The sequence below is a fragment of the Paramacrobiotus metropolitanus genome, unplaced genomic scaffold (genome assembly GCF_019649055.1).
Source record: "Paramacrobiotus metropolitanus isolate TYO unplaced genomic scaffold, Prichtersi_v1.0 Parri_scaffold0000102, whole genome shotgun sequence".
In the NCBI taxonomy this organism is placed as follows: Eukaryota; Metazoa; Tardigrada; class Eutardigrada; order Parachela; family Macrobiotidae; genus Paramacrobiotus; species Paramacrobiotus metropolitanus.
Genome location: NW_026570322.1, coordinates 352,601 through 379,012, shown reverse-complemented (window position 1 = coordinate 379,012; position 26,412 = coordinate 352,601). Strand labels below are relative to the sequence as shown.

The following is a 26,412-nucleotide window of genomic DNA, read 5'->3' as shown; positions in this document are numbered from 1 at the left end:
AAGCAGTGGAGAGATGGTAAAGGTGACATAGCGATTCCTGACGTAATCACGCAAAATCAGCCTCCACAATGCGCACACCCTGAAATCATCCCATACGAGGATGATATATAACTACTCGTAACATACTGTCCTAGAGTAGTGCTTACGGTGGATTGAAATAGGAATTTACAACCACAGCTGATAGTGCCCACGTAGGGGTTACCGTTAACTCGTTACCGTTAACCCCAAACACCTTCATTGTACACTTAAACGACTCTGCATTTTCACAGACACTGTGATGAACTTCATTGCCCGTAATAACTATCGACTGATTTACGTAGGTAAGTGCGAGAAGATGTAGTATCAAGAAAAACCAAGAAGAAAATCAGAATTGTGCGAAATTTACTCTACAACGCATCATGGCACACTTGCTGGTTCACAGGTCAATGTCATTATCGTGGTGGTTGCGGAACACGAACATGTCCTATTCATTGCTCCTGCTGACAATACTAAATGGTGTTACTAAAACGTACTGATTCATTCGTAATTGAGAAATGATATCCAGGCTGTGGAATACACTAGTAAGGATCGCAGCCGGAAGGCCGAAGATGGGCATTTCGTCCATTTCTGCAAAATACCTATTTAGTTGAAAACTTTAAGGTAGTCCATGTTGTACTTACCGTGTTGGTAAGCGACCGTTGTCACGTTCTTGGCCTCGAACTTGCCAGTTTGTGTAGACTCCCTTGAAAGTTGTTCGGCAAGGTAACGTCGACAAACTTTCTTAAGAGATGCTTCACTCCAGAACATGCTGCGCCCGGCTGCGTCACCGTGCACTTCAGCACAGATGAAGGTCATCGTGTCGAATCCCGCCCGCGCAAACACATGGCAACTGCTATCGAACTTATAAACCACGCTTGTATGACTCAGGCAGTGGAAAAAAAATGTATTCGGTCCAGCAATCCTTTCGAACCCACAACTAGTTTTGCACGGGTCACCAGGGCCGGGCAATAACTGGCAAGCGCGCACCAGAAATTCGGGCATATAATTGACATCACGGATCAAATGTGCCTGGTCGAAAGGGATGACATGCTTTTTGTACACGAGCCCGTGTACCTTGCCGAAAAAGGATGGCTCCCCATTAGATTGCGGTAACTTGGTGGCTAGGTGGCGCAGGGGCGCAACGCGGCGTTCAAGTGGAATGGTTTGACTTTGGGGATTCAGGTTGGTTTTGACAGTGCAGAACATGCAGTAGTGAGTCTCAGCAAGAGTGGCAAGCCGGAAAACGAACGGTCCTCCGACTTCGTCCCGCAGTGCCGCCTGCACGGGCGGGAGTAGAAATAGGCGTGCAGTAAATAAAAAGGGAAAATGATGCGGCCAGAGGTGCTGGGAGTGAATCCACTGGGCAGTGATTGTGGTGGCATCGAAGTCAATGAAGAAATAATCGCCGTCAATATCCTGAACGTATCCCAGCCACCACTGGCCGGTGTCGCGCTGCACCAGCACCGTATTCCCAAAGTTCATTTGGCGCGCAACCGAGCGCAACTCCCGATAATAGCGTAATGGCGGTATCATGTCGATGATGCGGACTGGAAAAGACCTGAGAGCCGTTGCGGATCTAGCGTACGTTATTAAGTCGTACCAAGACGTCCAAGGCGTCGCCATGGTCATTCGAATTAATATATTAATGCCGGCGATAGTCGCAATACAGGATGTTGTGCGGAAATTCGGTTTGTAACGTAACTTTGCATTAACTGACTAAAGTGTGGCAGAACTGACAGTGATTCTGCAAGATCAACAAAAATCGGTTAGGTTGAAATATTAAATAACTGTTCCAGGGCGGAACAGAAGTCCACAGTGATTATTTCTTTTATCTGGAGTAGCCGTTATTTGAATCATTGGAAGTCGAAGGCAGACTGCAGGCCGAGCAGATTCAGCCAGAAAACATGTGGGCTCAGGTAGGTATAGGCCAAATCAAAACAGAACTCGGACGCTTAATAGGTCAAGTCAAACGCTCTGGAATCCGCAGCAACTGAGCCTTCAATATTAAGCAAAAGTATCGATAAAATCATACAAAGGCTGCGTGCAGGCTGTCCAATGTCATGCAGAGGCACAGAGTAATAACAGTCATCTTTTTCAGTGCTGTTATAGCGCAACTCCGTGAAATCCGCATTTATACCCTTCTGTCTCGCTAACGAAGCATGATCATTTCGAAGCATCTTCACCTCATTGTCGATTGTTTTCTGACACAACTGCTGGCAAAGCCAAATAAATTCGACTGAAACCGTATCGTACTCGCAGTACCGATTGACCGGTCATCTAGACGACAATCTCAAGTTTAGTGGAATGAGGCGGGATTTGTGGCAGATGCGTGTTAGAATTCAAACATAATTCATAAACATAATCATAAGCTACACTCATAAAAATTTACTCATAAATTCCCATTTCCAGTTAAATACCAGTGGTCAAGACACTTAATATACAAGTATGTAACTTTTTATCGAATGTTTCCAAGTTTGACTTTATTCTTGCAACTGCAATAAGTGAGACCGGGGCAGTTACGCAATGACGCCAAAACCGTCAAATTCAAACTGCTATAATGCTGTAAATTAGCACCGGTAACATTTTGTTAACGACAAGGGAACAATTAAACTCGCACTCATTGGTATGTCGAGTTTCTTCGAAGTTTCTTATTGATTAGTTTTCAAATGTTCTAAACGGTGCAATCGCGCAAGTATTTTTGGTTGTTTTACTGGCTGTTCATCTATTAGACTATTAGTACGAGTACCGCTGTACAATACCAGTGAAGTTGCCGCTCATCAGTTCGTCTGCGAGTGTGAAAGAATTTTTAAGTTTAGAGCAAGGTTGAGAGATAGGTTTTAAATTGGGCTAACAACGGTTTTAAATTGGGACCAACCACATGAAACAAGTAGAAAGTGTTTAATTCAGTACGGGTACTTATGCAGATTAAAGAATATGCTCACAGAATTTTAGATGCTTCATAAAACACAAATAAGCAGGGCGCTATCCACTGGAAACCGATAAACGGCTGAAAAAGGCGCCGATGGGGGAATCGAACCACGGCTACGTCGTTAGATCCGCGTAGGCAGTACCACTGCACCACGACGCAATACGTTGAAATCATTTGAAAGATTTTGTCGCTGTTCGTGAGCCGCTTCTCCGCTCGCACACATATAGCTACCGCTCATCTTTTCCTTCTCTGTCAATTGTGGCTGGTACTCCATTTAAATTTTGCAGACTATTGTTATTATACGAGTATTCATTTCATGGCCGCTTGCGAATGCTCTAAAACAGTTCCACTGATTGTCGTAACGGTCAACGTATAACGTGGCGGCTCCCAAAGACGGTTGACCTGCAGTCAATGACCGACTGGACATACTACATCGGCGGGGGAGCGGTGATTTTCGTCAGCAGATCCTTATGCTCGTATACTTCCAGTATCTCCTCCATACGCGAACTAATCTGTTGGAAGAAATTTCGAGCCACCGCCGCAATGACAATTATCAAGGCGATCGTCAGCAGTACCAGCGCACCCATGACATTTGACGAGATAAAGTCATCCTGCATGACAGGAAATGACCGGCGACAGCGTCCATGTAATTGCGCAGAAGTCTATCCCTCTCGATGCGTTCGGTCAGCATGAAGAACCACCAGATCAGCACTCCCGTCAAGTACAAGCAGTGGAGAAGGAACAGAATGCAGTGATGGTCGGCCAGGCTATGGAACTGGAAGGTGCCCTTGAGAGCGCGCAAACGTAAACTGTAGTAGATGCCGGAGCCGCCGCCCACCAGCAACCAGATGCTGAGTACCCGGCTGAAGCTGAGTGCACCCAGCTGAAGAACCAAATAGCTGCCGCCATACGGAATGGTCATCCAGCCTGCAACAAAGAATATCGGTTACTATTTACATTTGTTGTCGTTGAAGCGACAGAAATATGCTGTAATTATATAATATGTGCAGTTGTGTGGATCAGTTTGCGTTATGTGAAATAGACCGATAATATCGAATTGAATCCGGTAAAGTACAGTACACATTTAAAAGTATTGCAGTAGCCCACATTACCGTAAAGTAGGCCGTAGATGTTGGCTGGAATTGTCAACACGCCCAGGAAGATTTCCACAGCCGACAATATCAGGAGGATACCAGCGATTTTAAAAATACGCCATTGGATCATTTTTATAGGTATTGACCGTATTGTTCATGACGTTCATCTTTCCGGCAAAATGTTGAGAAAGTACGAGTAGCTACAAAGGCTGCCAGTACGTTATATGAAATTCTTCCGGTACTATTAGAATTTATAAGAGTAGACCATATTGATTAGTGACAGCACGGCAAATGCTTGTCTATATCCGGCACCGGTTTGGCGAAGACGACCAGGAATCGCGGGATGTGGTTTCCGTGAAGTATTTACAAGGGAATTGCAGCCAAATTACGGATGCGCATGGGGTTATTGATCAGTCAGGTTACACGGCATCATTAGTTTTATGTTTTCCATAGTCAATGGTTGCACCTTAAGATGTGAGAAGATAGTTGTTCGATTCCATGTCGCTTGCAGTCTGGTGGAGTTCGTATTGTATGTGCTTGTATCAAAACACCAATTTAATCACCAAAGAAGTGGACATACTCAATATTACCAGCATATCCTTTATTAGCAACCGCTAAGATACGAGTACAGAGCGCTGCATCCAGAGGTTATCACTTATCATTGAGAAATTACATAATTATACAAGTAACTCTTTAAACAGGTATACCGAATCTTAACAGAGAGCATATAAAAATATTAACCATAAGAATGAAAGATTGCAAAAAGTTGTAATGCATATGTTACGATGCCAATATGGACGTCCTGAAATTTACGATAAAGCAATATCCGTGCATGCTCATGTGTAGTATACGAGCATATTTGTACATGGTCATGAGTTTCGTGAACCACAATCATGACTATTATGGAACGAAACCCACAAAGCGCATGTACCGATTTCTCTAAGCTTTAGTCAGACTTTAGCGTCGGGCAGCCCTTGAGGTACTTTGGAATATGCCGGTGGAGGAGCTGCCGAGGTCTTTGGTGGCTGGCGACTCTCAGTGTATTCCCGCAGAATCTCGGCGACACCCGAACGAACCTCGCGGCAGAACTTGCGGGAGTCCACAACTTCTTTGATATTGCAGCAGATATCGTTGCACAGGTTACGGGCCACGGCGGTAATGACGATTGTAGCGATCACCATCAGGACGAGGGCCCACATAATCAGAGAGCTGACCAAGTCGTCCTGCATGACGCACAGTGTGGCTTGGACCGCGTTCATGCTGCGGAGGGGTTGCTTGGCGTCAATGCGAGCGGCCAGCATGATGAACCAGAAGAGTAGCAGGGCGCACAAGTAGAAGGAATTCAGAACAATCACGATGAGGTTCCGGCCGGCCAGTCGCTTGAACTGGAAACTGCCTTGCAGGGCGCGCAGTCGCATGCAGTACAGGATACCGGCACCGCCGGCTACCAGCAGCCACAGACTCATCACCAGGCTGATACAGAAGAGTATCAGCTGGACAATCGGGTAGAATCCCGGTAAGTACAGCCAACCTATGTAGCAGCAATTCATTCATTTGTTTGGTCGCTAATGCTACTTACAAATACTGCTTAAATTAATAGGCTAAAGACCAATATTAATATGGTGACTTTTATTTATCTGGTAATTTTTCGTGTTTATATAACAAATCGCACACTGAAATGGAATTAAAGCTTTATAATCGGTTGACTATCTGGTTTCTGCTTGCTTTAGCCAGATTGTTCTGAACGCAGCATGTGTCCAGCTTCACCGGAAGTCGGCTAAACTGTTTCTCATTCGATTTCGGTTTGGTTCTTACGCTTTTACGTCGGGACGATCAAAACGCTCAGTAAACTAGCGGCTTACTAACCCACGATTCAGGGTTTCAACTTTTTCGCCTATGTACAATAATCTCACTATATAGCGTGTATTAATGAGATATAGCTTCAACTGAAATCACTGATTTATAGTTTGCAGTATGGAAGGTAAATGTAATCGATTGGTGCCGATGATCGGAAATAACCACCGCTGATTTAATCACCGTGGAGATCGCTTGCGTATAATATAGCGGTATGTACATGTAGGCCTGAATTACGGATTTACGGTTCACCGAACGTGGGATATGCTTCGAAATATTTTATAAAGTAATGTAGCGCTCACCATAAAGCAGGCTATAGAAATTGGCCGGAATGGTCAGCACCGCCAGGACGATCTCCACGGCCGATAGCACCAAAAGGACACCAGCTGGCTTAAAAACCCGGCTGGTTGAATCCATGATGACGCTGTGTTTGTTGCCAATGAGGATCTATACGCAAATACCGTGTAACTGGAGATCTGAACCATTCAGTACAAAAGGAACTGCTGCAGCAAAAACTTACGAGTAGGGCGCGGCAGCGTGTTGATTGTATTAGGCGAATCTTGGTTCTCCGTGTCGAACCAAATAAAGATTTAATGAAAGCGGCAGCAAGCGGTGCGCGGAACAAGATCCGGGATGAATGTTGAGTAAAACCAGGTATGTGCGTGAAGAACGCAAAGGAATCGCATCGAATAAATGCAGCGGCTTATGATTAAGAGGCGGCACGCGAGGGAATTATTGATCAGGCATGTATCCGGGTTGCAGTGTTTTCAAGTCCAGGTAATTATGTTACAGTGCGAGAGAAACTGATATTACTGTACTGTACTGTTCTCGTATGTGGCTGGTTGGTGTGCATGCATTATTACGATTGAACGAGACAGCCTGGACTTCCGCTTTCATGGATCGATAATTTCCGTTATTGCAGGGACGCATTTTATTTTCGGCTATTAAAAGATACTGAAGAACAACCTTAAGTCGTGTACCAAATGCATTATTAACTTGTTTCATCCTCCTCCTCCGACGTATTTAAATGCCGTCGCTACATTAGTACAATTTCGAAACTATTAGCAGTTTTAGTACGAATATTACGTAAAATGTTCACAGAGCGCTGTTGATGGACACTATAAATTGTCTACAAACAGACTATAATGCAAACAACTTTCTACCAAGAGAAGTCATGGTTGTCTTAGACTGCGTATTTTGATCTAAAAATCGGGCTTGTAACAACACGCACAGCATCTTTAAGAGGCAGCGCTATTTTTATAGAAGGAATAATTTATTGGTTATACAGGTTCTGTATGTGCATCAGTTTAAAGAAGAATTGAACATATGTTTCACTTATCCTTTAGGAACATCGACACATATGAAATCGATTCACGGAAACGAAACCCTGGTTGCAAAGAAATTCAATGACAATGGCAATGACCATAAATACAGTTTTTCATGTTTTAAGCAAGCAGATATCCCTTGTTGCAGAAATGAGAAAGCCAAGTGCAGTCAAATCAATGAGGTAAACTGTTACGCCATTAGCGCCAAAATTGCCGGTAAATGATGTGGCATCCTTATACTGTCTTGTAGTTAGTGTTTCTGCGTGACTGATCAGAAGAGCTACGTCGTCCACCGCGTTATTATTGATTTCTGCCGGTCAGATGCTTAAACCTTATCCTCAGCCGGTTCTTGGGGCACCGCGGAATACAATGGTGGAGCGTTGATTAGCTTTATCTGCTGCTGTTCACGCTCACACCGCAGGATGTCATCGAACGCCGACAAGATGGTACCGCAGTAGCAGCGCGCCACCACCATAACGACAATCGTAGCGATCATCAGCAGCAACAGTGCTCCCATGTTCAGTGATCCGCTGACGTCAGCCTCCAGGACGTAGAACGTGGCCGTGACAGCGTGCATGGTGCGCAGAAGCTGTTTGGCGTGGATCCGTTCAGCCAGCATAAAGTACCAGAAGATGAAGAGTAGAGCCAGGTACAAGGCATGCACGAGAATCAGGATGATCAGGTTGTTGGATAGGCTGCCAATCTTAAAGCCGGGCCGGAGAGCTCGCAAACGTCCGCTGTACACGAGACCGGACGCGCCAACCACCAGCAGCCACGCGCTTAGCGCCAAGCTAAAGGTCAGCAGAACCAGCTGGAGAATCGGATAATGTCCGGGAGTGTTCAGCCAACCTGTGACAAGAAATATTAGTACTTTATGCAGCTATTTCCAAGGAGACTTCGAGACTGTACGAAGCGTTAGGGAATTTTTTTAACGCCATACGTCAGTACAAAGGCACTGCTTTTATCGCGTTCTTCGTTGTATGTGTGATTACTGGTACGATGTTCTATAGCTGCTGTATGTACATAGATGCACTATGAAATCAGAGTAAAGTCGTATTGAGGCCTTCTCTACTGCAGAATATGAACTAAACTCTATGCAAAATAAATAAATTTAACTGTATAAAAGTGTTCAAATTCACACTGCATCGCGGTGTACAGTTTACATATATGTAATGTAGAAGCGTGTAAGCTTATCGTTTACAGATATATTTACGCTGGTATCTGCTCAAATACGAATTAATGTTATTTCTCGCTACAAATAACGCGGAAGCTGTGTAACAGTTTACGGCTCACCGAACAGGAGATTGTAAACATTGGCGGGAATTGCCACAATCCCGAGAGCGATTTCCACAGCCGACAGGACCAGGAGAACACCAGCTGGTTTCCGAATGCTGACCTTAATGGTATGGATGTCGGACATTGTTGTAACAGATGGGAGATGGGAGCACAAGATTTCTCTGCAGGTTATGGTTAATTTCTTTGAAGATATAGAAGTGTTCTGAAACAGGCAATATAGGTTAACGTTACAAGTACAGACTCTGGAATCCGCTCGGAATGTGCAGCTTATTAGACTACGAGTACCAAATGCGTCCAGATCAACACCGTTTCTGAACAAGCAAGAACGACTGAATGTTACAATTGAAGAAACACGGATGATTTTCTTGAATGAGGTACTTGTACTCCTATTGAATCTAATAACGTGCGGCCTTGCAGGTATTGATTAGTGAAAATGTTAAGAATATGGACTCGGCACGTATGACAGCATAGTCTGCAATATCCTACGCAATGATCAGTGATCGGTAAAACTTTACAACGACACCGTACCTCGTATTACTTGTAGTCCGTTTAATTATACAGATGCTGAGCACTTGCGTACGTACTGTATGTACGTGGAGAAACTCTGTGCTCCCATTTTATGCGACAAAAAGAAAGGCGCTTCTATAAACCGGATTTATTAGTTTCTACTTACTAGTATGATGTCACAGCACTCAAATAAAACGTTCGAAATTGCGTGCCTTTCAGATCCTGTCCGTGTCATTAGCATACTGATTCTGAAACAGTGTCACCTTGTTCTTTATTTTTTGTGTTCACGATTATTACACGACTAAAACCTGAACCAGCTCGCTCAAACGACAAAAATCTTGAACAATATAATTTTACTTTTAGCATAGCTGGTTCGCTACGCCTTTTCTGATTTCCTAAACCAAAATGGAGACAGTATGTAGTCAAATAACGCTTTTCTTCATCTGTAGAACAAGTACTCAAATAAGCCACAGTTTGGAAAAAAATGAATAGATATCATTCTTGTACGGAAGATAATGCTGCAGAGGAATACGTAACGTAAATGTAAAGTACTATGTAGCACTGCTTCGTGGTTTCTTTATAACAATATAAACGTTGCCTGCGGAACCTTAATTAGCAGGCTTGGCTGCTGTATTACTTCACCGTCATAAAGAATTAATAACAGCAAAAATTGTAGCGATATAAATTAGAATGTCCACCAACAGGAACGTCGCACCAGTTCTCATTCTGTGTCATTGGCTGTTACGTTATAAGATCAGAAAACACATTTCCTACATTTTCGTGCATTTTGCTGACCGCATAACACGGTCAGAATCACCTCGAATTTAGTCCTGCTGCGGCTTGTTCAGAATCTTGGTCCATCTAGATATCATGCACGCACCGCGCTTTTGCGCTTCATGCTCATGAGCTTGCTTTTTGTGTACAGATAACTGAGATAAGTACTACTCGAGTAGTTCTTGCTAATCAACTCTTGCGATGATCCTGCGTTACGTTGCTTATCTCCAGAGCGCCATTGAATCGAACGGAATCTCTATTAGATTTGTGTCGATTTACTCTGCTAAAAAGGGCCGTAAAAATAGCCTTTCTGCACGTGTTGGTTCTTATGCTCATGAGTCTGATAAAATGTTTACTCCTGAAAACTGGCCTCCTAATATTGGGGTGCGTGAGTGGTTGTTCGCCCCCAAGGATGGTCAGTGATTACTAATCCTTAATTACGAATTTTTTCCTCAGTAATTTCAGTTCGATTTGACCAATAAAAGGGAATCACCGAAATAGGATGAGTGTGCATAGCAATCGCTGTCGTCCGTGTAAACTCTATGGCAGCTTCCGGTCAGTATCGCTGCCGATTGTGCCAGTCTTTCCATACTTAACAGCCGACAAATCGTGATAAAGCTGTTAAGGTAAATTAACCAACTCACTAATCTAGAACAACAGCCAAACCGGTTACTGTTTCAAAACAAAATGAAGGAAGAGTGTTCTTCAACCAAGAGGAAATTTGCTTGTTCTACTCGTAATTAGAGTATGTGCAAATGTGTTCGCTGCTGGTCCCTGCTTCAGCCGGTCATGGTAAGAATTTGTACAACGATGCAGTAAATCAGCTTGCCGTGGATGTTGTGATCGCCGTAACTACGCACATTTTTTTCGGATTCACCGCGATTCCCTTTATTTATTGGCCTCCACTTAACAACACGACCATCGATTATCGAATAAGAAAGGAATCCCGTTCGTAATCACAGGATCGGCTTACTGTTGTAAAGATTCCGAGAAGAGATATATGGAATCGGTTACCGTTAACATGGACTGCTATGTTCTGATTGGAAACTACAATCGCAGCCGCTGCATATTGTCTCCCGAAAGGAACTGCCTCTGCTACATAACGTTCCCATAACGCAAACGTCCCGGCGGTTTAATTCTTTTCTACACCGAAAACCTAGCATTCGCATCCAATCACATAGTACAAAGGTATATTTACGCCACTCCTTCTACAATGGCCGGGTTCTTCGCAGATTCTTCTTTGTAACAACATTGCAGGTGCCACTTATATGAAGTGCGGCGCAGATTTTCTTCTGCAACAATTCCTAAACGTATCGATCCGGTTTTTGGCCTACTTCTTATGCTTAGCTAACCGAAAATCAAGCAGTCATACGTAAACACGCAGACATGACGATAATTATTGCATTCATTTCTGGAGATTCTCTGAGCATTGGTATCTTGCTACGCCCCGTCGGCACCGGTTGATTCTTAGAACGCAATATCATAATTCCTGAGCTTTTAAGAATATCGACCGACTGGTTTTCGCCGTCCACTGGAGCCAATCCAATCCAGTACAGCCGGTGCCGGATTTCTGCCGTGTACAACGTGTACAGGATACGAAAGGTTAACAAGTTAAACAGTTAACGCCTACTGTATAATCTACGCCAGGTAGCTTAGCGTTGCTAAACGAATACATGAAACGGTTTATAGTGCACTGGCGCTGATGCAGCCAGTAAGAACATACAGATACTATGCCATATAAAACAACCCAAATTCCCTTCTTCGTGTGACAGTTATGGTACCTTACCCAGCAGGAGTGTAGTACCGTAGTACCGTAACTCGCTCAAACAAGAGCGTTTATTGGACTTCGCGCCATGGTGTTCACCTGTCACTTTTTTAACTGTTACACTGCTTGCCAGTACACAAACTAACCGCTGTCTGGAGACTGCAAACATTACAATCATAATGATTTTGACCGGCTGAAGTTTTGTCTTCGGCAGGCACCGTGAAATGCGCTCGGAGTTCGTACTCAGACTGGTTGGCGCTGGATGTCCCTTAAAAATATGAATACAGTAGAGTGTGTGAGTTCACTAACTATTTTCTTTCAGTACTAAGCGCAGCAAACAGCTTCTGGAATGCCGGTTTTTGGTGTTTCGTTGAAGATATTTTGACCGCTGAGTGAAATAACATAATCTGTCACATACTACTGTACGAGAAAATTATATCTTGCTGAGCAAGCGACTGCATAGTGTCTAAGTACATGTAACTGACTAACCAGGTTTCTTTATTTTTAAGTGCTTTGCCCTAATTAACGCTGCCACCTGAACATGGAAATTCATTGTCATGGTCCGAAAGATCGAAGAGTTAGCCGATATTATTGTGGCCAATGTCAGGTATGGAGCTGCACAAAATGGAGTTTCGATGGAAATGAGTTAACAACTGCTTCTTCGCTATCGCCAAACCGAATCCCACTTAGAATATTCTGTTAATTTGTGTCCCCGCTTGAGTAGGTGTGTGGAGCAAAAGCCACTGGTAATCATTATGGAGCAGTCACTTGCGAAGGATGTATGTTCAGTAGTGCCACAGCGAACACTTCGCACGATGTCTGTTCTTTCTTGAGAACTGGGAGGATTTTATCTTTAAGAAATTGAATTTGCTAATCAAGACTTATTCCAAAACACTTCTATGTCTAAGACCTACAGCACCACATTGCTAACAATTTAGCCTAACGGAAGGGAAAGATTGCTAGGTTATAAATCTGTGGGATTAAACATTTTACTTGTACCGTAGAAGTATCTGTACTGGCACTTCATATGTAATCTACTGACCGATGGTCAGTTATTGAAAACCTCCTGCAGCTAACTGGAAAAATATGTTTATACTGGACGCTATGTATGTATTCATGATTAAGTGATGGTCGTACTGATTCGTAAACTGGAAGTGGTAGTTTTTACGGTTAGTGTTACCAGCCGTATCCGTGTGTAACGACTTCACATTGCATAAGGCTTTTTTAAGCGTAGCCTACCGGTTTTCCGATCCTTTCGCTGCTTTTTTGGGCACGAATGCGAAATTGCCCTGGATTCACGTAACCGGTGCAAAGCTTGCCGATTCACCCGATGCATTCAAGCGGGAATGGCATTGGATGGTAAGAGAAGGTCAATCTGTTTACCGATTAAACATTCATGCAGAAATAATGCGAACCAATAACGTCGCAATTCGCCATATACTGCTATTACAAAAATGCAACATAAACGATGTTTGCATCAAAGCAAGCAAGCTAATTGGAATCATCAAATAAATTTCTTGGTTAATGAACAATTCTCGAAATGGATGGATTTTGCCGGTACACTTATACAACGCGTCAAAATGAAAGTATAATCTTTAATGATGTTTACACCGCGACACAACAGTCAATAGGCATATCACTACGGCCGGTATTGCACAATCAAGAATTAAAAAAACAAATCGCGTCAAATCGTTGTCTGATTATATACAAGTGCAAGTACATAATTACTCTGGCAGATACTCTTGATTTAATCAGATTGTTTCTCAGCGGTGAAGCTCGGACGCATTCCAAACGCCATAAAAAAGCGTACACCGATCGTAGCTGTGGAGAAGAACGCGACAAACCGTCTAAAGACGAAGCTTCCACAACATACCGCCCCACAAAGGTCACACACGACAGTCTCCACGCAATCCGTGACTCCCGTCGTGCCCACCTACACCGCCCCGTCGGAATCTAGTTGCGAACGTGCTGAATCCACGGTCATCTGTAGCCCATGTAGTTCAGTCATCAGGAATCCCCAGACGACGCAACGGAAGGCCGGTAACAATTGCATGATGTTACCGATTGCGCAGTATCACCAGCCAGCGGCCCCACGAGCTCACCAATCTTTTCCTACCTTTCATTATACCTGGAATACACAAATTTACCTACCCACATCCCAGTACTTTCCAACGCACTCCCCTGACGAAGTTGGCGTGTACGCAACCGGTTCGTCATCGGCATTTACCGGCAGTGGCGGAGTGTGCTATGAAGTGCGCAAAAGATGCAGTTAACCAGCGTCTACCGATCGGATAAATCCTTCGGATAAGACAAAACGTAAACAAGAATTTCCAGCAGCATGTAAAAATTATCGGCGTGCAACACATTCCAATCACTGAAACGCGAAGAAGGTTGAATGACATTTATGCAAAGAGTCATGTACAATACTCAAAATCGCTCACGTTTAACACTTGAATTACGACGTTATTTTTATAGTAATCTTGCAGGTATGGGTGTAATTTCATTCGAGCAATAACAAATTTGCGTAGAATGACCGATTACCATTCAAAATGATAAAATGCTTACCATTCAGAATGTCTGTTCGTTGCTCTTGCACGTACATGTTGCTATCGCGCGCTACAGTTAGCAGGGCTTCGAACGAGATTACATATTAACTAATTTTTCCTGTGGTAAAACTGCAGATTTTCTTCTTGAACATAAGTCTTACAATCAATTCTTGTGAGTTTTACATATCGGTACTTAGCTATGTCTGTACAGTGGATCCGCCTGACCTTTTTGGCTACAGCCATTTTACTTGATTCTCACGTACACCCACGAGCACTTGTCACGAGCCCAAATTACACGACAAATTTTTCACATCTTTTTGTCATCTCAAGCTTACATTCATACATTCCATACACTAACTAGCCTATCCAACAAGAGTAAAATACAAAAAAATGCAGACTAGACAGAAAAAGGGCGTGGTGTTCCGCTTGAGCAGCTTCGTCAGAAATCGAACGGTTTTATCATGCTTTCGCCGCTCCCTTTGCGCTGGCCGCTCCCTTTGCCACGGCCTTTCCTGCGATGGGCTTAACATCCCATGTCAGAGTGTACAAATCCGATCGGCCTTGAGCGAGATTGACAGCCTGGTAGTTGTCCTGGTTGTCCAGCAGCGGCACATCAGCGCCCTGATACAGACGGCTGTTGCTGTAGTCGTAGAACTTGGCAGCTTGGCTGCAGTCGACCTCCCAAAACCAGTGGCAGACCAGGGTGATTTGGTTGAACAGCTAAAAGTCAAGGTTGTGCATTATTACCCCGTTCGTAGCGCAAACTGATGGGAGTAAAACGAACTATATTTACCGTCATGTTGGGGCAGATGTACGAGGTCAAGTTGCCGTTGACATCACATCGGCGGACAACTGCGGAAAGGCAGAATTACGTTTAAATGTGTGCACATCTTTGCTCGAATTATGCATAAACTAAGCCGAACCGACGGCTGAGAAAACACTAGATAATTCTCGAAAGTTTTGTTTAAGGAACTCAGAACTACAAAGGTGTAACCGGGATTGTAAAGCGTACCTTGACACTTGAAGTCAGTGTCAGCATAGTAGCCTGGTTGGTGAGCAGAGCAGTCCCAGTTTCCTTGCGGAATATCGTTGGCGTTGTATGTTGGGTAATCCTGACCAGCACGAGCGCTAACGTACAGGTTATAAATGTCGGCTGTGCTCAGTTTATTCCGGCCACTTAACTGGTCCAGGGCGGACCATACTGGGGGGTTCTGAGCGCTGACGGCGCGTTTGACCTTTAGCAAAAAGACACATCTTTATTAAAAACTTTCTACATTTTAAACTGGGTTGCGTCCGGAATACTATACAATGCCCTACTGTTATACTGAAGAGCAGGAAAAAAGTAGTTTCATAAGCAAATTTTCATAAGCAACAGTTGTAAATTCAGTTACAAGTAAGATTAGTTCTTGCTACAGTATAAGCAACTAGGTCCATTTAAGGCAAAAACATGACACTACTTACTGGTGTGGCATAGGTTACTCCCAAGATAACAGCAAGAACAAGTAAGCACTTCATGGTTGACAGGAAGTATCACGGAAAGCTCTTGACAGGCTTATTGAATTGTTAAACTGCTCTGATTCAATAATTGCTAAGCGGACAACTGACACAGACTGCCGCTTAATACACCGGTATTTATCCGATCCGGTGCAATGCGGACCGCAATTAAAAATACATATCCGCCGATTGCGATATGATATGACATAATCCACCTAATTGGCAAGTCGGTTCATTAAGCCGGGTTATTAATGTGACAGTGCGGCGGTAGCAAGTCAACGGCCAAACAGCAAAGAACCGCGGCAGTTCCTTCAGCCGATAGAGAACATACTGTTGCACGTTATACTTCAAGTTCAAAAGGCTGGTAATGGGTGCGGCTGAAGAGAAACGCCGGCATTGTGCTAACAAGTAAGCTAACGTGAGTCTGCAAACTTGCATGAAACTGAATAGACAAATTATATTGTAACCAATTAGACAGTCGTTTTCCGTTCGATGGCATTGCAATAAACATATAGAACTAATTAAAATATGTTTGTTTTGCCGGGAAATAATTGTTCAGGGTCATTAACAAATTGTCGTTTGGCTTTAGAATGCGCTTTATAAGCACTAAAATTGTTTTATCTATTTTATGGTAATTAACAGTTGCATATTAAGATAGATTCCTTAAAGTTTCTGAAAACTTCATTTAAAAAAGCTAAACAAAACTTAATAAGTGTGGCTGTGTAATGCACCCATCTACGCTTTAAAAAATAATTCCATAAAATTAATAATAGTGAGAATCAGAGTTTACGCATATGGGTATACAATTCGCGGTGGAATAACTTTCCCTAAACTTTTTGGTTTTTGGGCATGTTTTCCAGAAGCATAGTGACTAACCAATAGTAACCGTGTCATTTGGGCGTAGCACGTGCTCCAATTTTTATTATCATCGTTATTGTATGATTTTTATGTTGTCGAGTGTTATGTAACTTAATAGGTCCAGTGGAAGAACCCGGCCAATTTTCCGTCGGTTTCCGAGGAAGAGGAACAACAGCGGCAGCAAATTAAATATGGACAGTCTCGCACGCGGATGCCGTTTCGCTGCGCCAGCTGCCCGGCGGCAGTAAACCATTTAATTTCCACATTTGGACACCGTTAGCATATCAATAGTTGCAACATACGGTTAGTCAGCTGAAAAGTGTTTTTCGCAAGAAGTGGAAATCTGAAAATAATTGGCCCGGTAGCGAAAATACGGTTCGCATAAAAGTTGTATCCAAAAACTTGACGTCCAAAAATATTCCCGCTGCATTTTGTATACAGCGGGCACGTGGTTACGTAACGATATTAATTGTCCGTTCGCTTAAAGCTTGTAACTGCTTAACGAAACCGCTGTGTGAATGTTGTGTACTCGTGTTTATTGCCGGCAAACATGTGGTAAATGCGGTGTGCGCTCCATATTTCGCGCGTGCCTTGTTCAGTGGATCATTGTGTCGGGACTTGGCTGAGTCAATAAGCGCCGGAAGTAATTATTCGTTTACCGTTTTGTTATTATCAAGAAGTATGCTTTTTTTCATATATTACATATTTGTACATATACATAGAGCAGATTACCCGTGAATACGAGCAACTATCTTATTTCAAAAACGCTATTAATATTGTTTACAGAGCATGTTTTGGTACTCGCATCTTCTATATTACCGGAAATAATACCTTCGAACGCAACATTGAGCTACATAGTTGATGGCTCGATGTACAAGGACAATGAGTGCATGCGAGCAAAGAATCCAAGTGTAAAGTTAACGCCCTTGGCAAAATGTTTTCTAACGAACACAAAAAGCAGATGCTGTGCTAAGCGAAATAATATATGTTCTTACACTTACTGCACTGCGATCGAGTAACCCATAACAGAACTGCGTTGAAGATAGATCTAGAGTAATAAAACTGACAGTGAAACAAAACCATGTAAACGGCTACACTAGATCATGATAATAGGTATTTAACTATTTTACCCAATAACGTTTTGGTATCGCAGATAAAATATCAGCTTTACGCACGCAACCGAATTATTTAAGATTTTTATTATTTTTTGTGTATGTACTGCATCTATTTATATAGCATTTATAGTTCTTAACATTTTTACTTTGGCAGTCAACAATTCAAAATGTCTTTCAGTGGCGAGGATTTTGCAACTGGTTTGACGGGTATGTACTTTTTTTAAATAAAACGTCTTGGGGATGTAAAGCTGAGACATCATTGCAATTACCCAGTGATGACTGCCAAAGTACAAATGTTAAGAACTATAAATGCTATATAAATAGATGCAGTACATACATAAAAAATAATAAAAATCTTAAAGCTCAAAACTTTTTCAATTGCAACCCCAAAGAAACAATGGCGAAACCCAAAGCCGAATGTTATTCGTGGTTTGGCTATCATCCACGAAATAATATGTAGGTGTCTCAAACAGCAGGTACTACAATGAACGGACCATTGCAACGTCCGGCGCATACCTGGGTTCTAGGGCTACCCAATATGTCACCCACTCAGAATCTGATTCCGAAGATCACAATAGCGATCGACCAACCTTACGTTCGCGGGCACATCTTCAGTTCGGGGAAATCCGTCGGAAAAAGCATTTCACAGTTCCAGTTCAACAAGCGTTTTGTCTGACAATGAATGTGACAAGAACAGAAGCGCAGACGGCAAGAACAGAAGCGCAGACGGCAGCCATCATGTGACGCAAGTCAACAGAGAACTCCGCAGCCACTGCACCGTCAACCTTTTGTGGGTAATGCGCAGTGAATATGCCGGGCACGCCTACACAAATCGCAACGCATTCGAACAATGGTCGTTTTTCCGTACTGAACTACCGATTTTCTGGAATGCGAATGGGCTAGCGATAGCGAAAGGTAGACCTCACGATGTTCTTGTACATTTCAAGTCCCATGTGGACGTTTAATCCGTGTGGACGAGGCATCCTGGGTCGCTTAATCTGCGCACGCAGTTTCCCAACTTATGGAACGTGAGCCACCAAATATATAAATAAGGTGGTTATCAGTCACTTGGTTCTGTGCAAATCGTATGTTAGCATAACGGGCCGCTTATTGAGTAAAATCAAACTGAGTAAAATTAAAATAAAATTACTTTTCCCACTTTGCGTGCGACGGAAGGTGTCAGGGCGGGCCCTCTCCCCTCACCTGACCTGATCCGCAAGGGTCCTTCGGGAGCAGCTACCAGGTGTGCGATTAGTGTATGTGTGTTACAGTACATGTGAGTGTTTAGCTGTACCTAATGGATTTACTTGCTTCGCATTGGAATTTCGCATTTCATCCAACCCGACCCACATCGTGTTCCAGATGTGTAATCACACCGGCATTAGAGCACCGGTTTCTGCGATAAAAGTTTACCCTTTTGTGGCCGGTGTTTGCGTTCTCTGCGTACTGGGTCATAACTTCCTGGCAAGAACTGCTTAAATCAGTAGTGCGCAAATATCATTATCTTACGTCTCACTTACTTCCAGTAAAATAATAGGTTTGACCCGTTCAAACGGTCAAAAATCGGTAACGGTGATTGTTACCATTACATCAAAAATTCGGAAGCTTGAAGTCATGTTAGTAAACCCAGCACGAACACGAAGTGCGATATTTGTGTACACAGAAGATTTGCCGTCCACTTGCGTTGTCTTGCAAATAAAGGTTTACCGTTCACTGATAACTGATAAATATGCTAAGTGTTCTTTGCCGGAGTTCTTGCTTACTTGCCCTGTCAATAACGTCATTGCAGAAACTTAGTTAGGACAGCAGCGCCCTCTGTGATTGGTGATTCTTATCGCGCAGCAATAAATGAAGTATGGTAATCTCAGATTTGATTACGTCAATCAGCATGGTAATGCTATTAGTCAATTACCTCTTTTCCCGTGTAAACCGCTCACAAATTGCGCATTCATGAGCGGAATGTTACGGAGCCGGCGTGAGAAGCCAGAAGTGGTGCAGCGGAAGCGCGTCGATCGCGGTGGCCGGCGCTGGCGGCGCGCGGATGGGTTTCCTGCGTGAAAGGCGGCGTTTGTGTTCTGGCCGCAATTAATCGCCCGTTTAACCCACATGCGACCCAGGGGAAGCGCCCGGTGCTGTCAGATTGACGCGGGACAGATAACGGTCCCGGTTAAGATGGCTGTAGTGGCTGCAATGGCGCAATAAGATGCAGAAGAGACAGGCCGCGGCGGCGCAGATCGCCTGTCAGCAGATTGTATCGCTCCGCTACATTTCCATCTTTATGGACGCCATTGCATATGGAAATGGCCATCCTCTAATGTTCCACTGCAATGCATCAGTGCACAACACCACCGCCCATGATCTAAAAGCATTTTATAAAGTGGGAACAACAACCATAGCAGGGAGTTTGAGCGAAAAACTGTTAAAACCTAAAAGTTAATATAGCATAAAATTGGCAAAAAATGTAACATAAGATTTGAAGAACTGGAATTCGACTGAACTTTGATTAGACAAATATTTTTAGCTCTTCCGATATGTATATTACGTGTTATTCTATAAGCTTCAAGTAATTCTTTACTGACGAATATCGCTTTTATTAATTATATATTTTACGTATAATCATCCATTGATCATTGATTTATTGTAATTCTACTTATTTTGTAAAAGCGTTAGTAACGTTTGCGCATGAAAGTAGCCTATTTTAGCCACGGTCAGTAAACACCGATTACTCGTCCACATTGCAAAACAACATGTCCCGCTGGTAAATGCATTTCCTCTGGCCGGAAACACGCTGTACTTCCTGGTCAGCACGGAAGTTGTCGGATCGAGGGTGACGTGTAGTCGATTATCCTCTCTTGTGCCGGCTGATTCAGCAGCAGAATCATCTGCTTAACAGGCCTGACTCTGGCCATAAACAAGCCTGCGGGCACCATTACCGTTATCGGGATGGATCATCCATCATTTTCCGGTCAATCAAGATCAGCCTGTCATTACACTGGAATATGCAAATCACTGGGCAAGCTCTTATCCAATTATCAAGATGTAATAACTCACTGTGTTGCAACCTCAACGCAATTTTGCTGCAACGAAATATATGAGTCTTTTAACGAAGCTTTGTGCTAAAAGAGCACTAACACTGTACGTGTACAGATCATAAATTATAAATGAATAAACAAATTTATGCGCAGTCGTCAAGGATAATCTTTAAGGCTTATGTAATTATCATACAAAGGTCACCAAAAATGTACCATGGAGGAACCGTGTTGCCCTTGTTAGCTTAAGATACGATCATAATTATGGCGCAATCAAGCGAAAGTTTTGTAAGTATAATTTATAAATGTCCGAAGGGATGTTTACTCGATCCTCTTTGGTGCGTAGTGTTGCTGGTTGCAATGCGCAAAGTGATCTGTTAATGGGATGCGATTACGATTGATCGGGTCAGAGCGCACAAAAGCCGCCTCGGCGCTTAATTTGCATGTGGAGACGCTAACGAGCTGAGTGGTGCGGCGGAGCTGGATTGACTTTAAAAGAAGGCAGCCGCATAATCACAATGAGGCGCAGATAATCAGCGTGATCACCGCCTCTTGGCGGTTGCGCTGCGTTGCTTTGGTTGAGTTGAAGGAAGACGCAGTGTCAAGTAGCGCCAATTACGCTGATTGCTCCTTCACGGCCGAATCAGATGCAGCGTTCGGCATTCGCATTCGGCGGACAGCGCGGAAAACACGTGTTGGTCAAAGTGGAGCACATTGTGAGGAGTGCGGCTGAATGGCGCTAATCGACACTGAGCCAACAAATTACGCGCTTTCACTCGCCAATCGAATGGTTCTCTTCGGACTCCGGCTACGTTAAGGCAGCTTTCTTCGTTACCCTTTTTTTAGTGAATTCTTTGAATGGACCATTCAAACTGCGCGATGGGCGTCAAATTGTGTGGAATTTCAAATCCCCGACTAATGCCGGTAATGACAGAGCGCAAAATCTGTTCGGAACGCGCCAAAACAGTGGAAAACACGCAGCAATAATCGAATTAATTCGAGCCACCGCCAATCGCCGCGCGACGTTAATTGCTGATTGCGGCGACGATAGCCGCGCGAAAGCGGAATTCTCTTCGACTGCGCAGTGGACAAGATTTAAACAGCAGACGAACACCCGCGACGCGGCTGCCGCCGTCGTCCGTAATTTCCATATTTCGCACTTTTTACGATTGAAAGTCGAAACTGAACGGGACGCAGCGCCGCGGGTGGGCGTGGCCAGCGGCGACTGCCTGCGTCGTTTCATTGCAGTGTGTTGAATTTTGAATTTAAGCGTTGATTGTTAAAGAGAGAAGATACATTCAGGTAGCCGGCGCTTGATTGGGAGGCGAAGTGGACGGACCGCTCAATTGTGGTTTGGAGTACGATTTCGTCTGTTTTACAGCGCCAAGTAGCGATTATCGTGGCGACAGTGTTCCTCTGTCGCGCGCGATTCAACTTTCAAGGCTGCTGTGTGAAATAAACTGGATTCCGTTGTTCATTTCCCGGATAACAGCAGCGACAACACAACACTCACAACTCATGCAACACTCGACACACTTGGCCGCTGCTCGAGGGGGGGGGGGTCGTTTGTGCAGCCGTATCAAAACCGTTTAAGTTGCGCCTTGAATTTGCTGTTGCATATTGTCGCTGTTAAAGCATTGGTTGCATTAATTATGCCAAGTAGCGACTTGTTTATGAGTTGACATCCATCTTCAGCTTTGTATCTTCGCTTTAAGTAAACATCTGCGACCATAAATATTTAGACTGCCAAAGTGATCTGCTTTTCTTTACTTAAACACACCGCATTTCACCAAGCGAGGCTTGCACTTTAAAGCCCAGTGGTGCCGCACATACTACATTTTCATCGAATAAAATAACTACCTTTACAGTAAGATTCCTTTCTCGTTCTGTAAGTAAAATTGTATGAAAAATTTGTTGGCTTTGTTTACCAAGGATTTTTGCAGTAGTCGGATTAATTCGAATTTCTGAAACTGTTTCTCATCTATATCACGCTTCCGTCGACCCGTTTTTAGTTTCCGGGATTTCTTTTTTCTTTTTGGTGAAACGGTGAGACGTATTGAATCATTGCTGACAACAAACTAATAGTTCTTTGCTTTGCTCGGTTGATTTTGTTTCCCTTTTGGGACACGCGGAAGACCAGAGCATCCGCGTGCATTTATTCAAACAGGCAAACACCATGTAACACGACTGTCAGTGAATTAAATGCGTGTTGCGCATAAGGAGCGAATTATCATGACAATTGCGGCTTATTGCATCACCACCGCCACTCCCCGCACTTGACTCCTGCGCTGTCGCTTTCCACGCAATCACACTAATTGTCCAGGCCGATTTCGATGGGCACTTACGCGGCAATTATTCACAAAAATTACAGAGATTACAATGCGTTGTTGGTCTGTGACAGAGGAAGCGCGGGAGTGAGATAAGGTCATGAATATTCATTACGCACACAAGGAGCAACGCTCATGTCAAAACGCCTTTAATAACCGCAATCGCAGTACATCACAGCCCACAGGCGCCGAGAAATATGTATCGAAAAATCTCCTCTGTATAGTTTAAAGTATTTATGCGCGGTATCTTTTGAAACGGTGTTTTCAAAATTATTGCAGTGGAAAATCGCATTGGATTAAAATTATAATTCCACACGGATACGTTTTCCAAAACGGTGCAGTTGCTTGGAAAACGGGGGCGAAATCCGCTGCTCAGGCGCGATATACTATAATCGCGGGGATAGTGCACCGAGGGAGGCATCTAGTCGGCACGCACAAGTTGGATTTGCGCTGCGCAATGTCGGCTGATTCTTGCGGCATATATGGCGTGAGAAATGCTCGCACTGCTTGTTGCACAGTGGTTGGCGGCTCGTTTTAAAATAGGAACATTCTTGAAAATCTGTCGAGATTAAGTGTATCACACTGTGGTTCTATTTTATATAATATGTCAAACTTGAGAGCCGGCTTTTGTGGTTTGATCAAAGCCACAATTGCAACACTCTTGATTCAAGACAAATCTTTAATTTCTATTTAGAAAATGCAGCAGAAAACCATTGGTAAGCAAAAATAATAGATAACTAGTATTTTTAAAAATAAATAAATGCATTTTTGAAAATAAAAATTTTTCATACAGTTAACGATGTACTTATTTCAGTGAAATCTCGGGTGATTGTTTGGGTACCTATGGATTTTTGCTTCGAATGCAAGATAACCGACTGTCTTTATTATGAAGCTAATAAGCTACGCCCGATCGGCAGTTATATCTGAATAGGGAATAATGCAGACAAAAGCCTAATGAACTGGATAGTTAACTGCGGAATGACAGGCGTCGCGGCTACTGATCCTCGGTGTATCCTACGGCTTCGCGGGTGAGAAAGGCTGGAAGAGAGGAAAGCGAGACAGAGACGGAGCGATTAAGCTGCCCCGTGCTATTAGTATAATACGCCGGAATTATGGCTCACCTTAATCCGCGATGCCGCTGTAATTTCGCAATGCGTCCCCCGGCACGTTGGCGCTGCTCAGTCGTCCACACTAATTCCGGCGCTGACGACGATGGGAGACACACACACTGCGGACCATGGTGCATCCTTTAATACGGCTTCGCTTAGGAAAACACTCATTAGTTTAACAAGATTATTCTTGCACTCGGCTGAGAAAGGACTGCCAGCAAACATACGCCGGTGCCAGTTACGTAATTCGTCTTTGTCTCCAGAAAGCAAAAAATTATAGACGTCTGCTACAATTTTATCGGCGGAAAAGTATTTGGTTTATCTTATTTGCGTTTTTTTTTTCAATTCTTCTGATTTTCTGATCTCAGACAAATCGAGTAAAAAATGCATTTTGTTATCGCTTTTACTTTGAGACTCTTGCTGTAATTCTAAACTTATTAGATTAATTTTTGCGCATTTTTTTCGTAACCATACGATTAATGAAAAAGTCAATAATAAAGCATTTCTGAAGACACAGAATGAAATTTCAGTTTATGCCCAACAGTAGCCAGGTATACGTCGGAAGTGGCGCCGCGGCTACTTACTCGAACACACATTAGTCGCACTCTCATTCCAGATTGTCGCGGCGGGCTTCTTCGTCGCTGACACCTCTTCAATCTGCCCACTACGCTACTGAATCCGTGATGAGCAAAATAATTATGGCCTACATGGACAAAGCACGTACCGTTTGGCCTCAAGAAAGTTTTGAGGATGACTTTCCAACTCGCTAGAAAAATGTGTACCGATAACTCCTAATATTACTAGTGCTCCTAAATCTGCCTTAAATGAAAGTATATCAGATCATAACATTTTTGTTACGAGTAGCTTTAAACGTATGGCTATGTTATTGAATTTTTTTATTTATATATATATGGCTGTATGTATATTAATAATATTGCCAGTTGAATTGAATATTAGTCTTTAATAAATTGAATTTACGGCCAGAAAGCGTTAGACCAATGTCTATAAAACATTCGCATGTTGACCGGCAGTCATTCATTGCTCGACAAACAGCAAAAGTTGCCGGTGCGGTTCTGGACACTGCACATTTGCAAGCAGGCTGGGTCTGATGGCCGATGGAATAATTCAGCGATTATTAAGTGCGTGTGCCACCTACGAGAAGGATCGCTGACACTCGCCGACCGCAACGATACGCTGCACCGCTCCACCGGCGACTGACTACAAATTAGCATTGATTATCCACCGGCATATTTTGCATTTCTCAATAGTGTCTCAAGATTTTTCCTCCGACTAACATGTGTTCGACTTTGAAATTATGACAGCTAATAAGCACATTGCACAGAACCACCCAACAAGTCTCAAGTTGAAACAGGAGGGTGAGGGAATTTATTAGCACTCATTACAGCTGTTGCATCTTCAATGGGTTCTGACGGAAAAACAATACCGGCTACTGTTGTAACTGAAAGTCGTCCACTCCTTCACGCCAACTGATTTTCAAAAGGATGTGATGATGCTCATTATCGAGAAAGCTTTATGCGCGTTTCAGGCAAAAAGCTCTCTAATACGTGCGTTTCAGAAAACTATTAACCTAGAGTATTTTTTTCGCATATAATTAACCTCACCAGAATTTACGAAACGGAACGGTTTAATAGAATCGTCCTTAAAATTCATACATTTAATTCGTTAGAACAAGAATGTAATCTGTTTGGAAATGGATGCGACCGGAAGTAGGCCGGCTTTGTATAATTTGCTGCGGGATTTGGATGTGGATGCGATAGTGAGAGATTAGCCAGCGTTTGCCGACAGGATTAAAGTCAGTGTGTTGGCTGACAATTGCTGCAAAGACAGACAGATCAGTCGCTTGGTTTTGTTATCGGCTTTTGTGTCTGTCCATTAAAAGCACACAGATACACATATTCGCATGCACAATCGGCGCAGTCTGCCTAATTCCGCCGGCATTATGCACGTTATTCACTCGCCACACAATGCTGCCCCATTCTGACAGAATTTAAACAACTCGCTCTTCAGGATTGGTTTACACTTGTTATCACTCTTTTATTCTTATGTTACTCCTAATTCAGCTCGTCTTCCTCGATGATGTCGCCTGTCCGCGCTGTCATATTACTCCACGCAGATGCTGCGCAGCACCACATTTTCCCACGTAGTACGCGCAAATTTATAGCACCAACGCAATTGCGCTTGCACTGTCACTACATCCGATCTTGTGAATCATCGTTACCCATAATTTCTGCTTATCATCAGCAAAGTAAATTCTACGATTATTAATTCGTGCTGCCTGAAATAAAAATATTTTTCCGGGGTTTCTGGCTTTCTGCTAATATTTCATAAATCGGAAATCAAAATAGTACTTA

General features: G+C 43.3%; 4 protein-coding genes across 5 annotated transcripts; 1 reads left to right on the top strand and 3 right to left on the bottom strand.

Annotated features, from left to right (window-relative positions):
* Positions 1-4,745: 4,745 nt before the first annotated feature.
* On the bottom strand, positions 4,746-6,552 carry LOC129597286 (uncharacterized). The gene is made up of 3 exons (XM_055494769.1): positions 6,416-6,552; positions 6,198-6,342; positions 4,746-5,572 (listed from the first exon to the last, which is right to left on the bottom strand). Exons 2-3 carry the CDS (start codon positions 6,310-6,312, stop codon positions 4,992-4,994), a joined length of 696 nt encoding a protein of 231 aa, XP_055350744.1. The 5' UTR covers positions 6,313-6,342; positions 6,416-6,552; the 3' UTR covers positions 4,746-4,991.
* A 646-nt stretch (positions 6,553-7,198) lies between these two features.
* LOC129597285 (uncharacterized) lies at positions 7,199-8,919 on the bottom strand. 2 transcript variants are annotated; one of them, XM_055494767.1, is made up of 3 exons: positions 8,802-8,919; positions 8,514-8,718; positions 7,199-8,069 (listed from the first exon to the last, which is right to left on the bottom strand). In XM_055494767.1, the coding sequence occupies exons 2-3, from the start codon at positions 8,638-8,640 to the stop codon at positions 7,546-7,548; spliced, it is 651 nt and encodes a 216-aa protein (XP_055350742.1). In that variant the 5' UTR covers positions 8,641-8,718; positions 8,802-8,919; the 3' UTR covers positions 7,199-7,545. The 2 variants fall into 2 exon arrangements, with proteins under 2 accessions (XP_055350742.1, XP_055350741.1); XM_055494766.1 differs by having other exon boundaries at positions 8,514-8,842.
* Positions 8,920-12,119: 3,200 nt separating this feature from the next.
* Positions 12,120-13,519, top strand: LOC129597268 (vitamin D3 receptor A-like). The gene is made up of 4 exons (XM_055494749.1): positions 12,120-12,164; positions 12,287-12,341; positions 12,781-12,921; positions 13,299-13,519. The coding sequence occupies exons 1-4, from the start codon at positions 12,120-12,122 to the stop codon at positions 13,517-13,519; spliced, it is 462 nt and encodes a 153-aa protein (XP_055350724.1).
* An 815-nt stretch (positions 13,520-14,334) lies between these two features.
* LOC129597276 (uncharacterized) lies at positions 14,335-15,705 on the bottom strand. The gene is made up of 4 exons (XM_055494757.1): positions 15,570-15,705; positions 15,121-15,343; positions 14,902-14,960; positions 14,335-14,828 (listed from the first exon to the last, which is right to left on the bottom strand). The coding sequence occupies exons 1-4, from the start codon at positions 15,621-15,623 to the stop codon at positions 14,568-14,570; spliced, it is 597 nt and encodes a 198-aa protein (XP_055350732.1). The 5' UTR covers positions 15,624-15,705; the 3' UTR covers positions 14,335-14,567.
* Positions 15,706-26,412: the final 10,707 nt, after the last annotated feature.